Source organism: Callithrix jacchus, chromosome 4 (genome assembly GCF_049354715.1).
Source record: "Callithrix jacchus isolate 240 chromosome 4, calJac240_pri, whole genome shotgun sequence".
Classification (NCBI taxonomy): domain Eukaryota; kingdom Metazoa; phylum Chordata; class Mammalia; order Primates; family Cebidae; genus Callithrix; species Callithrix jacchus.
In genome coordinates, this window is record NC_133505.1 from 175,114,348 (window position 1) to 175,128,304 (window position 13,957).

The 13,957-nt window shown below is 47.2% G+C and overlaps 1 protein-coding gene across 4 annotated transcripts in view; it reads left to right on the forward strand.

The window, feature by feature from the left end:
- The window catches only part of SMOC2 (SPARC related modular calcium binding 2), a 206,304-nt gene that overhangs the window by 66,724 nt on the left and 125,623 nt on the right, over positions 1-13,957 (forward strand). For all 4 annotated transcript variants that reach the window (XM_035297215.3, XM_035297216.3, XM_035297217.3 and 1 more), the window contains exon 2: positions 2,621-2,792. In XM_035297215.3, the coding sequence (XP_035153106.1) occupies positions 2,621-2,792 (172 nt within the window). The remainder of the gene's footprint in view (positions 1-2,620; positions 2,793-13,957) is intronic.

Consider the following 13,957-nt stretch of genomic DNA (forward strand, 5'->3'; position numbering starts at 1 on the left):
TGAAATGGAGGCACCTGCGGCTCCTTGTGAACACCCTGCAGGTTCGTGTTTTCTGCCTGGTTTTTCCTCTTTCCCGAGTGCCAAGCGAGAACGAGGCTGTGAGACCCTCCAGAGCCTTGAGGCGAGGAATGACTCCCGTGCATTTTATAAGATCAACAGCCTCTCAGCGGGTGGAGGAACTCCCTAACCACAGCACCTGAAGGTCCCGCCTCCCAGGAGCTGCCCGCGCCCCCTCCCCTGCACCCCTCCACTGCTGGAAGAGCACGCTCAGTGCTTTTGGTGAAGTGAAAACTGTGTGTTGAGACTCATTAGTGGCAGAATTCAATCGAACGTATTTATGTGCGGCTCTGCCTTTTCTCAGGAAAAGCACACATTTTCGCAAAACCCTAAAAGGCAGTGATCCGTTGTCACTTGCCTCTTAGCTAAAATGAGGCTGAATGGTTTTAGCGGGTGAGTTTATTCTCAGGAAAATTAGAGCACGCTGTTTGAAAGGGAACGCCTTGGAAAAGTAGCTCCCTCTGAGACGGCAAAGCCCGTCACCTCTGGGTCCCACTTGTCTGTCCCTTGACTCCAGGCTTCATCCCCAAATCTGGGCAAGGACACTGCGGAGTACCTTTGCAAGCTCCAAGACACACGGGCTTACCTGTTCTGAGCCATACCTGCCGGGTGCTCGTGCGGCCACAGTCTTCAGGTCAGGAGATCTGAGGCCCCCACCTGGATTTCTGGGGAGGGCTGGGGCTCCCACGGTCCATCCGGCCCTACAGCATCTCCTGAGCGCTCTGCTTTGAGTCCAGCTTCAGATTTTGGCTAATCTTTATTTTTAATTCTTCGTTCAGTGTGTGGTTTTTTTTTAAGTATGTGTAACATTGGACAAGTTATTTAAAGTAGATAAATTTTCATTCAAGAAATCACAGGTTATGATTCTTTCCACGAAAATAAGCCTGAATGATTTTAGCAGAGGAGTTCATTCTCAGGAAAATTAGAGCATGTCACTTATGAAGAATTGTGGTGGAATCCCAAATGCCTGGATGCTGGGGACTCTTCCGCTGCCCATCGAGGTCACCAGAGTTCCTCCAAAGCTTGGGTCAAGATTTATCATCAATAGAGCAGAGCAGCCATTTTTAAAAGCACTGAGGCTTAACCCACAGCGGCACCGACAGCCCTAAGTGACAATAATATAAACGTGAGTGTCCGTCCCAGGGCCAGCCTTGCTGAGTTAGCTGCCCTGACATAACCCGCCCGGTGAGCGCAGCTGCTGAGGGTTAAATGCTGATGCACTGAGCAAAGCTAACCTTTAGACACAGCCAGCTGGGATGCAGACTTCAGAGGAGCAAGGTTTGTTACTTTCTTAAGGAATGCAGCACCCTGAGTTGGCCAATTTCTTTTTTCTCTTCTACTGGTAAAGGAGCACGTTGATGAGGGTCCCCCAGCTTCTGCTGAACCTCGATCCATTTCCTCCTGTTCAAACTGGAAGAGGCGATGGGTCATCAGAGCAGCACTCTCTTTATCTCCACAAATGTCCCTGGGTGAACAGTCTTCAAATAGCCCCAGTCACATGCGCACAGTGCCCAGAGGGCCGAGAACTGCCACAGCTCGTGCCCTGCCAGCCACAGCTCTGCCTCCTCCTCCTTTCTTTTCGTTAACGCATTGTCTGTGCTCTGTGAATCAGGGAGAACACCCCATGGGGCAGGGGATGTTTTGGGGACCGAGGGCCTCTGGCTGCCCTGTTTGTCCCAGAGCACAGATGCTTCCTCTGTGTCACTTAGAGCTTCATCTTGGTGTCTAGTGTTTTGCCTGGGCTGATGGAGGCCTGGACAGGAGATAGCAGGACACTGATCATTTGTCAAATGAAAATATGAGGGGCCAACAAACCCTGATCAGAGGCTTCCCTGGGAGTCCTGGTGAGCTTGGAAGCATGTGTCAGGCTGTAAACCAGCAGAGGGGAGATCAGGGGCCTGGGGCCACTGCCATAGGAACTGCGGGGTGCACACGGCCATTGGGCGGTCTCTGTGGCCTGCAGAGAGCATTCTCGTGCCTTAGGCATTTTCAGAGAAATAACTAAAAGCTTCCTCTGGGCCATGAGGTCACTCATTCATTCAACAACCATTCAAAAAATAATCTAGTCCAATTGAGTGCACACGAATGCATTTGCAGAATGCAGATAAAATTGTGTGGCATCATTTAAATCAGGAAGGTTCCCTCCCAGTTCCAGACAGTGGACATTCCTGACCCTTGTCACTTCCAAATTAATGGTTCAGGATGGTGGTGGATGTGGAGGCAAAGTAGCCAGTGAATTCACAGATTAAAAGGAAAACATTGCTACTCAGGCCCTTGGGGTAAGCTCGACATGCATGCATCCCGTAAGCAATTCACATGTTCTGTGTCAGATGGCCAATGTCGATGTAGAGAATTTCCACATTATCTAGGTTTTTGAAACAGACAATGGCTTAACATTTTCAGAGGTGCACCTGGTGCTTCCGGCAGGGGTAAGAACCGGGTGGTGTTATTCCTCAAGGTTCCCTTCCCCGACTGGGAAGTAGGCCTGAGACTGCCTTCTGCTTTCTGCTGCTCCGAAGAATGTGTCATTAAATTTGTCTGGCTTCTTTTTTTCTCCTTCAAGTTTTTGAGAGTTGATCAAGATAAAGACAAGGACTGTAGCCTGGACTGTGCGGGCTCGCCCCAGAAACCTCTGTGTGCGTCTGATGGCAGGACCTTCCTTTCCCGTTGTGAATTTCAGCGTGCCAAGTGCAAGGACCCCCAGCTGGAGATTGCATATCGAGGAAACTGCAAAGGTAACCTGCCGCTTGATCGTTCTTCCTAAGATGGGCAAATCCGCCATCAGAATGAATGAAACGCGCTTTCATAGTTGCAGTGTTTTACATTTACAAACTCGAGTTTATGCTCTCATGCTTCACACAGCATGTAAGGAAGAAGAGTAATTTCTATGCGTTTTAAGAGCAGCATAATTTACTTGTCTAATATGCTTTCCTTAGACTGTCTGATGCCATTATGAAAGAAATTTATCAAAATACTTCCATTTTTCCCGCTGTCCTGGGTATGGGGCACAGTAGGCTAGCAGGCAGATCCTCCAGCACGAGTCCCTGGGAAGATGATTTTTTTATACATCTCAGGGCACAAGAGAGAATGGTGCTGTGTAGCTGAAAGTCCCGTTCTGGTTCTGTGGTCAGATGCCGTTTCTAAAGTGCTTATCATATGATGGGGTTGTCCTCCCCATGTGCTGGGGGAGTCATGAAGACTGGAGCAGAAGCCTACTCAGAGGGTCCTATGAGATCTGACAGGAGAGGCCAAGAGGGAAGCGGGTGGAGCCAGGCTGGCAGAGCTGAGTGCTGGGACCTGGATTTGCACTCACCTGTGGGAAACTGAAAGACACAGGAATTCCTGGGCAGAACAGGGATGCAAATTGCTGTTCTGCAGGGCACATGCTTCCCTGAGTTCTCCAGGCTGTCCCACCCCAGCGCCCACCTCGCGCCTTTGTCCAGGTGCGCCAGGCCCCAGCATCACCAGCACGATTGCAATGAGTCTTGCTGTGCTGAAGCCCTGGAGTGCTTTAGAAAGGACCACAAATGGAAGGGGTGAGCTACTTTCAAAGGAAAAATGAAACTTTAATTCATTTATGAACCTCAATAGGCTGCTGGGATTGCAAGGAACAAAATGCAGTGAAAAAGTGTTTGATTCACACTTTACATAACTGAAGTGCAGTGGCAGGATTGTACCTGAGTCCCAGATACAGAGTTTAAAGATGCTGAAGTGAACTCAGTGGGACCACAGCGTGTGGCCTCGAGTGGCTGCTGCTCACGGGACCCACCGCACACCTCAGGATCCATTCCAGAGAGCTGGGTTCTGGGCATACACCTGTTTGAAACAGCTCTTGGGAACTCTAGAGAACCACTTTCTATGGCCTGAGAGAGTGCCAGCCCCTTTTCAAAACAGCTAATAGCTGGAGGGTCAGTGGGTAGCATGGGTGATGATGTCACCCAAACTCTGAGGAACTGACTCCGTCCAACTTTAGCTCAAGAGAAAATAACAATACTTGGAAAATGTGTTAAAGAGAAGAACAATATATATAAATTTTTCTTTACTAGAAAAAATAGTTTGAAATTATTTAAAACACAGATTTGAAATATCTTTCTATAAAAAAGTCCATAAAAGTAACGATAACACCATTACAACTGAAAGCGTCTGAGCTTCTCTCACTGAATCAGATACTCGCATGCAGCATCTACATTAGAGTCCCTGTTGGATCTTCGGCTGCAGAAGCAGCGGCACCTGCTCCAGCTTTCTTGTGGCGGGAGGGAAAATAGAATATACCATTTAAAGGAAATCTTGTTTTGTAAATGACTGATTTTTTTCCCAAACATCCATTCTTATCTCAAGGAAAAGGAAAATGCTTTGTTGACTGATCTATCTGAAGCTCTATAGATCTGTATCATTAATTTGTCCTTATAGGTTTTTATTTCTCAGTAGACATTTAGGCTTCAGTAAATTGTATATTAGTTTAGTTTTAATTCCCTTGGTGAAAACTTGGATGAAATATCTTAGATTCATTTAATGGGAGATACACACACACATACACATACGTACACACATACGCATGTACACACACATACGTACACACATACACACACGTACACACCATACACACATGTAAACACACATACACATACGTATACACCATACACACATGCACACACATACACATACGTACACGCATACACATATGCACACAAACGTACACATGTGTACACACGTGCACATATCTACACACAGGTACACACATACACGTGTGCACACACGTACACATACGTACACACATATACACACATACACATGTACACACATGCATACACATATACACACGTACACATATGTACACACAGGTACACACGTACACAATGCACACAGTACACACATGCACACACATACACACATACACATATGCACACACATGTACACACATACACATACGCACGCACACACATATGTACACATGTACACACATACACAGGTACACACATACACATATGTACACACACACAAACTCTTAGTTTATTCAAGTGGACACTATCAGGCATGTCGCTTGTGTAAAGAGACCAGCAGGCAGGCTTTGTGTGAGCAACATGGCTGTTTATTCACCCGGGTGTGGGCAAGCTGAGTGTGCAGAGGGCAGTGGGATAGGAGCTGGTTTCATAGGTTGGGGCAAGTGGTCAGTTAACGGTGGTAATCTGCCTTGGGAAGGGGAGGTCGTCACGGGATGCATGGGCACAAGGGTGGGGGTCATCTATTACAAACGGCGTGATCATAAGGGTGGGGGTATTGACTGTGAGCAGAGGGGAGGGTGCGGTAAATTACATAGTTACGGGGGTGGGGGTCTTGAGAAACCCATGTCCAGGGGGAAATTCCACAAGACTGAGCAGGAACAGTGGTTGCAGGTTTCAGGGGGAGAGCAATTAGTTGAGGCAGAACAAGTTGTTTCACTTCTTGCTGTGGCCACCTGGTGACTTGTGGTTACGTCAGACTTTGTGGCTCCCGGGCACCATCCAGAGGAGTGCGTGCGGGTCACCAAGGCTATGATGGGCAGGCTTGGACTCGGAGGCCTGACAGACAACTGATTCTTCCTGTGCAGCATTGTTCTCTGTGATTCTACATTTTATGATTGATTTGCTTCCACCTGTTTCTTTTTTTTTTTTTTGAGACGGAATTTCACTCTTGTTACCCAGGCTGGAGTGCAATGGTGCGATCTCGGCTCACCACAACCTCTGCCCCCTGGGTTCAGGCAATTCTCCTGCCTCAGCCTCCTGAGTAGCTGGGATTACAGGCACGCGCCACCATGCCCAGCTAATTTTTTGTATTTTTAGTAGAGACGGGGTTTCACCATGTTGACCAGGATGGTCTCGATCTCTTGACCTCGTGATCCACCCGCTTCGGCCTCCCAAAGTGCTGGGATTACAGGCGTGAGCCACCGCGCCCAGCCCCAACTGTTTCTTTTAAGAAGTTCTGACATTGACTGGATATTAAAACATTTGGTAAACTGACGTTTTCTTCTTACCGAATGATTCCTTGAAGAGAACTGAGGCTGAGAGTGAGTCCGCGCTATTCTCTGTTAGATAACGTCTCAAGGAGCTCGTCTCTCTTCATGTGATTCAGTTCAGCAGTGGGTGCCCCAAAACTCAGGGGCTCTGTAAGAATCTTTGTCCCTGGCAGCATCCTGTGGATGGGAACTGATCGGCCTGCTTCCAGCGCAGGAAATGGTTTCACGTGAGAATTTCAATAGGATCCCAGACACTCCCAACACCCAGCCTGTCTTCAGAGCTTCCTATGAGGTAGATGGCTGGGGCCCTACGGGGTGGCAGGAGACCTCCCTCCACACAAGGGACAGGCATGGGGCACACATTGGGGTACACGGGGGGCCCTCATGGGCTTCTCCAGAGCCTGGTGGTGCTTGCTTCACGGGATCATAAACCCAGGACCCCAAAGTGCTGATCCCACCTGGCTTCCCCAGCCGACCCCAGCTCTGCAAATTGTTTATTCCACATCTGAGAAAGAACAAGTCAGTCTGTTTCTTTGGAGATGAACTATTTGAAGAAGCATCTTCCAGATTCAGGGACACACGCCCACCAAGAACAGTGTGTTTTTCTCCACATTTCGTTCTTCTGCCATGGACACTCTGCTGCTAGAACCCTTGCGTCGTTGGCCAGGAAGGACAGTGGTGCCCTGGACAGTTGTCCTGGGATTAACGGGACTTCCAGCATGCTTCGCCCGGGAAAGCGCACGCCCGTGGGTTATGGGAAGTCGGCGTGAAGCCAGGAGCGTGGGTTGAAGGAAGCGTGTTCTTCTCGCCTTTGTGTCTGACCGCTGTGTGTGGGACACGCTGCAGAAAGACTCAGATGTGAATTCATGCCTTGGCTGTGGTTACAAATCTCAGCTGTGTGTGCTGAGAAGAGAAACGATTTCAGAAGAAATTTAAAAGCAGATGATGTACTCTTCAGAGGAACGGTACACTGGGAAGGCTTCAAGTGCGGTAGAAGTGGGGAGCCCCAGCACCTCATTAAACTTGGGGTTTTATCTTCCCTTTTCCTGCCCTGTTCCCTTACATAACCCCCGTCGGATATTCTGTTGAAAGGGCGTGGGGAAGCCTCTGCTTTAGCCGTAGACTCTGAGGAGGAGCCTGTGAGGGACTTTGTGGACACTCTGGGTAGAAACTCAATGCCTGCCACTCTCTCTGGCTCATGGGTTTTCAGGTGTCTCCCAAGCATCTGACGTCAGGCCTCTGCTGTCCAGCTGCAGGGTCAAGGTGAGGTTCTCTTTGGGCAGGGAGGACAAATGTCAGTTAAACGCAGATGTCATTTTTGGTAGTATTTGTTAGTTTATTTGTTCCCTCATCTCGGCTAATTTTTCTGGATGATTATTTCAGTGGGAATTCTCCTTTGCGTTACTGGAGAAGTTTTATGCCGTCAACTTATGACGCAAAAATAGGATAAGGGAGAAGCAGAAGTAAAATGAACCTCACAGAAGTGAGTATCTCTTCAGCTGAAGGGTTCGTTGGAAAGAATGCACCTGGAGTCTTCAGGCTCTCATGTGTGCGGGGCTCTAGAAGGCAGCAACATCAAAACCAGTCTGAGGAAACGCTGCTCAGTGTGATCACAGCTCTTGAAATAACTGGGTGTCCTGCTTCTCCGGTAGTCTAGATTTGGCATGGGGTGCGAGACTCGGAGAGGCTCCATCTGCTTCTCGACCATGTGTGGCCTTGAGTTAAGTCTGTTCCCTTCTGGGGGCTGCCTTAGAAAGGGGCTCCCGGCTCCCATCTGCAGTTGGAGTTTTCCTAAAGAGGCAGCCTTGCACCTGCATCCTGGCTCATGGCGGAAGCCTGAGAGGCTGGCTCACGCTGTCAGTCACCCATCCCAGCATCCAGCCTGTCCCCGCACTGCAAATGCAGCAACAGAGGCTCCAGGGGACCAGGAGCAAGACACACTGAGCCTAGGACAGGTGAGAACAGACACAGGGCTCAGAGTCACTGAGCAAATTGTGCTTCTGTTTCCCTCTAAGAGCATAGATACTGCAAATTCCATATCAAAACCCAGGTTGAGAACTTTCCTCCCTGAAGGTAAAAGAGGGAGCCCAGGATATTCCCTTTAGATCATTCGTGTAATACGAATAAACATCCAGGTTTTCTCTGCGTGGTTCCTGGAGTTGGCACCGGCTGGTGTCACACAGTGTCGCCTTGGCACATGTGAGGCTGCTGCTGTCCTCAGTATTTCAGGGGCATTTTTACATTTTTGGTAGGTGACAGTTCTGTAGGCCTGCCTCTTTTGGATGTACTATTTGGAAACAATTAAAATAGTTTAGTCCACATTAATTAAACTGGATTTAAAAGTTTTGTGTATTTATGTGTGTGCATCAGTGCATGTGTGTTTGAATGTGTGTCCATGTGCTGTGTGTTTATGTGTGTGCATGAGTGCATGTGTGTGTCTGTGTGTCTGAGTATGAATGTGTGTGTTCATGTGGTATGTGAGTGCATGTATGCATGTGGTGACTGTGTATGTTTGAAGGTGTGTGTATGCATGTGTATGTGTGTGTGCATGCATGTGTGCTGTGTGTGCATGCCTATGTGTGTGTGAGTGTGCATATGTGTGTTCATGTGGTATGTGAGCATGCATGTGTATGTGAGTGTACATATGTGGGTGGCGTGTGAGTGTGCATATATGTGTGAGTAGGTGTATGCACGTGTAAATGTGTGTTCATGCAGTGTGTGCATGAGTGTGTGTGTGTGCGTGTATGTGTGAATGTGTGTTCATGCAGTGAGTGCATGAGTGTGTGAAAGCATGTGCGTGTATGTATGAATGTGTGTTTATGTGGTTTGTGTGTGTGTGTGAGTGAGCGTGAGTGTCTGTTTCATTTTTTGTCCTGGCCTCCCAGGTCCCGTGCTTATCCTTGGCTCCACCCTTTCTAGGTGGAATTTCCTTCTTCCTGCAGACGCAGCTATGAGAGGCAAGTTCAGCCGAATCTGCGCTTGTGTCTTGCAGAAACTCTACCCAGATTATGTTGACTTTAACTTGCTTATGGTATTTTCACACGCCTGATGTTTAGGAGTGCCTTCCCCACAGAGCAGAGTAGGCGTAGCAGGAGCTTCAGGGCCTTTGCTCTCATGTGCAGTCATGATCAGCAGCACAGCGGGGCGTTCCTGGAACGTGGCACATCAGAGGTGCCACAAAACTCAAGGCACTGGTGGAGCAGGGGCCTCTCCACACAGCCTGAGTAGCTTCCGCCTTCTGGAAGGTTTTACTCCGCCTTCCTGCAAAGGATTTGGTGGCCTTTGCAGGACACAATGGTCTATTTCAGTATATGGAAAACGTGGTTATTAATTGCCATGGAGATGGGTCTGATCCGGTGTTTCTTGTGCAAATATCATCAAGGCTGTCTGAACACCATAACAGTCTTGCAGTGGTTTGCAGTTTCTCTTCATTTACTCTTTACAATTTGGCAATCTCAGTTACATATTTGGGGATTTAACGGTGTTGCTTCTGCCTTTATGCATTTAAAATGAGAATATGTACATAAAATGAAAACTTCGTTCCTGTGTCCCTTAGCTCTGAAATAACGTCGTTCTAGTTATGGTCAAGGGAGGGTGGGTTGGGCGTGCTAGTCTGTTGCGACGGGGATGCAGTGTGCTGCTTTTGCAGATGGAGGGCTGCAGATCACTGGGGCCGAGGGACTTGCCTGGAGACCTGCTGGCCCATGTCACTGCACTTCCATGTGTATTAGGATGAAAAGAATGCTTCAGTTCTGCTGGAGAGCATTGCAGCACAGCATTCTTAGTTTTTCTGTCTCTGGCCTTCAAAATTACGGGTGGGCAAAATACTACAACCTTTTTTTTTTGAGACGGAGTTTCGCTCTTGTTACCCAGGCTGGAGTGCAATGGCACGATCTCGGCTCACCGCAACCTCCGCCTCCTGGGTTCAGGCAATTCTCCTGCCTCAGCCTCCTGAGTAGCTGGGATTACAGGCATGCGCCACCTGGGCCCAGCTAATTTTTGTATTTTTAGTAGAGACGGGGTTTCACCATGTTGACAAGGATGGTCTCTGGATCTCTTACCTTGTGATCCACCCGCCTCGGCCTCCCAAAGTGCTGGGATTACAGGCGTGAGCCACCGCGCCCGGCCCAATATTACAACTTTTAAAACACAGTTTCTGCCTTCATTTGACTCCAAAAACAATGAAAGCCATGCCACTCTGAGGGCTGTCATTGCTGAGGCCACTGTACAAAGACACCACATGTGTCCTCCACCTGGCTGCCATTTGCTCATTCAGCCCACGGTGTTCCCACAGCCGCCCCGTCCCTGCCTCCTGTGCTGGGCCATGGGGAGATGGCAGCAGAAGCTGACCCTGAGCTTGAAGGGTTTACATGACCATGACCATAATCTCAGCCATTCAGTGACCTTGCCAGATGCAGAGTCAGTGTATCTGTTGACCAGAAGAGCATCCAGGGTAGCTGCTCATCCTTTATCGGATGAGTGAGATGCTACCGTCGTCATTACCTGTGTCCCAAAGTTTTCTGCCTATTGCTGCAGGAAGCTGAGTGGCCTCGAAGGCTCAATGCAGGGTCTCTAGTGTAGACGGAGGACCAGCAGGAAGAGTTACTGTGATTCATTCTTGCCTAGCTTAGCATGTTTACGTTATTCTATTCCATTATAGACAGGGGTCCCTGAAAGAGGAAGTCTCCGGGCTTAGGACCACCGAATTCAGCATCCCCGTGAATATCACTGCTTCATGCGCTGTTTTGAAAAGTTTTCTCAAACATTCCTTTTAACTGTTGCTCTCCAGAATTCTTCCGCGGAAAATGTTCAGCAACGCAGTCTCTGCGGATTCTTGTCCCATCCTGTTTTGAGAGATTCTGGTCAGTAGGGGATTATTTGCTTCGTGTTTAAAAGAACGTACTCATCCTAAGTCACCATTATAAACACTTCTGTTCATTTCTACTTTACGGTGAGCATCACATTTTAATAGTTTCCATGATATGTCTTTTTTTTTCTTTTGAGACAGAGTCTCACCCTGTCACCCAGGCTGGAGTGCAGTGGCATGATCTTGGCTCACTGCAACCTCTGCCTCCCAGGTTCAAGGGATTCTCCTGCCCCAGCAGGATTACTGGTGCCCACCACCACGCCTGGCTAATTTTTATATTTTTAGTATAGACAGGGTTTCACCATGTTGGCCGGGCTGGTCTTGAACTCCTGACCTCCGACAATACGCTCACCTCAGCCTCCCAAAATGCTGGGATTACAGGTGTGAGCCCCCACACCTCGGCTCCGTGACATACCTTGGTATGTAAATAAGCTTGTGATCTCACTGGTGCCCCATTTTATTTTATAACTAAAAGAAAGAAATTATCATGAAACAGGTAAAAATAAATTACTTACACGATTAATTATCATTAACCAAAAATTCATCAAAATATTTCTGTTAGGGCTAGGCATGGGGCTCATGCCTGTAATCCCAGCAATGTGGGAGGCAGGAGGGTTGCTTGACACCAGGAGTTCAAAACAAGCTCGGACAGATCAAGACCCCATCTCTACACAATTTAAAAAATTAGCGTTATAGTGGTGCTTATGTTTCCAGCTACTGGGGAGGCTGAGGTGAGAGGATCCCTTGAGCTCAGGAGGTGGAGGCTGCAGCGACCGTGATGGCACCACCATAGTCCAGCCTGGCTGACAGAGAGCCGTCTCAAAAACAGAGCCTGCTGCTAGTGATGGCTTGCTAAACAACGATGAATTCTTTATTTATAAAGTCCTTGCTCTTCAGGTAAGAGCAAAAATTTTCTAAAAATGTATGACAAAATTCACATCAGAAAGTTTTTCTTTTATCTAGTAAAAAGTGACAAAATTCTTCAACAAGAAGATTAACAATTTTATTTAATTAAAGTATTAACATTACAATTTCCAGCTGAGTTTTCCTTTGAGGTAGATACTGATTCTAATGAAAATAATTCTGTGAGCAAAAGTACTATGAAATCATTTAATCCAAGTCAAATGTTTACAACAATTTTAAAAAGACAAAATAAATTCTGGGCAGATAGTGGAGTGGAAACCCTTGTCCCTGCTGGCTGGATGTCCAGCGGTTTAGCACGCTGGCAGACAGCAGGCACTCCCTCCATAATTAAACGCAGACCTGCCGTGTGAACCGGCATTTCTACTCCCTCATTTCTACTTTCTACCCAAAAGACTTGAAAACAAGGTTCAAACAAGAGCTAATATGAATGTTTGTAACAGTGTTACTTACAATGGCCAAAAGATCCTAAGTGTTCATCCATGAATGAATGAATCAATGAACAAACATGGTTCATCCATATAATAGAATATTATTCAGCTGTAAAAAGGAACATAGCTCTGAAACATGCTGTAACTTACATGAACCTTAAAAACATGACGCTAAGTGAAGGAAGTCAGCCATGGAAGGATATCTCGTGTATGATTCCACTGACAGGGAATGCCCAGCATGGGCAAATTCGTAGAGACAGGAGGGGGATGAATCGTTGTAGGGGTTGAGGTGAGGGGGAAATAGGGAATGGCTGCTTCACGGGCACAGGGTTTTCTTTTGAGAATGAGGAGAGCATTCTGGAACTAGGCAGAGGTGGTGATTACCCAGCATCTTGAATGTGTGAAATGCCACTGAATTACAGACTGTAAAATGGAGAAGATGGTACATTTTATGGATACTTAGCTGTACAGTATTTTTTTTTTTTTTTGAGACAGAGTCTTGCATTGTTGCCAGGCTGGAGTGCAGTGACACAATTTCCGCTCACTGCAACCTCCACCTCCTGGGTTTGGGTGATTCTCCTGCCTCAGCCTCCGAGTAGCTGGGAGTACAGGCCCATGCCACCACACCCAGCTAATTATTATTATTATTATTTTTGTATTTTTAGTAGAGATGGGGTTTTACCGTGTTAGCCAGGATGGTCCTGATCTCCTTATCTCGTGATCCACCTGCCTCGGCCTCCCAAAATGCTGGGATTACAGCCACCGTGATTAGGTGGCTCGAGCTACAGTGCCTGATCATCGCATAGTAATTATTAAAATCATGTAGCTTGTGTTCTGGGGATTTAATAATCAAACAGTTAGACATAAAGCGTTCATAGTGAAATGTGAACAAGGCCACTAACAAGTTAAGCAGGGATCTGCTTAATTTTAACTTAACCCCAAAAATCATGCAGAGGAAGAATCTATTAAGGAGAGACATTTGTCATCCGTAAATAAGGTTTCCAAGGGACAGTCTTGAAGCATCCTATTTTATTCTTTCAAAGTGATTAAAAAGTTGGAAGCAGTATAATTTTCAGGGTATGTTTAATATTTAGGTCTTTATAAAGAGGGGCATTTAATTCAGCCTGAGGCGTGTCGGTATCAAGCATATAATGCCTTAGAGTGACAATGACAACAACCAGGGCGGTGACTGTTTCTGGGTGCTAATTCCTCAGTGATGTTGTGCCTCTGGGTGGAACGGACCTTGTTGGCTGCTAGTCAGGCTCTTCTCGGGGTGAAGATCTTGAACCTGATTGAACACAAGATATCCCGAATGAGGATAGCAGATCTGAGGAATGAGCAGCAAGAGTGCAGTTTTGCTTAATAAGATGACCGCAGATTTATTCTGAGGGGTGATTTATGCGGGCCCTGTAATTTCATGCTGAGTCGTCAGTGTTTCCTGCCATAGGCTAGATAGACACTTGAAATTTAATATTCGATTAAACCCAAGAGCTGCAGGTTTCAGAACTATCTGACCAGTGGTAAATGTGAAATCTTTAAAGGAGGTCCAGGCCAAGAATGAAGCCCACAGGGGTCTGGAAAACTTAGGCTTTTCTGGCATGCTCCGTGATGGCTCAAATATTAGAAATAATTTATAGCTCCATCCTTACCCTCGCCGAGACCTCGCAGGCTGGAACTCATATCACTTTT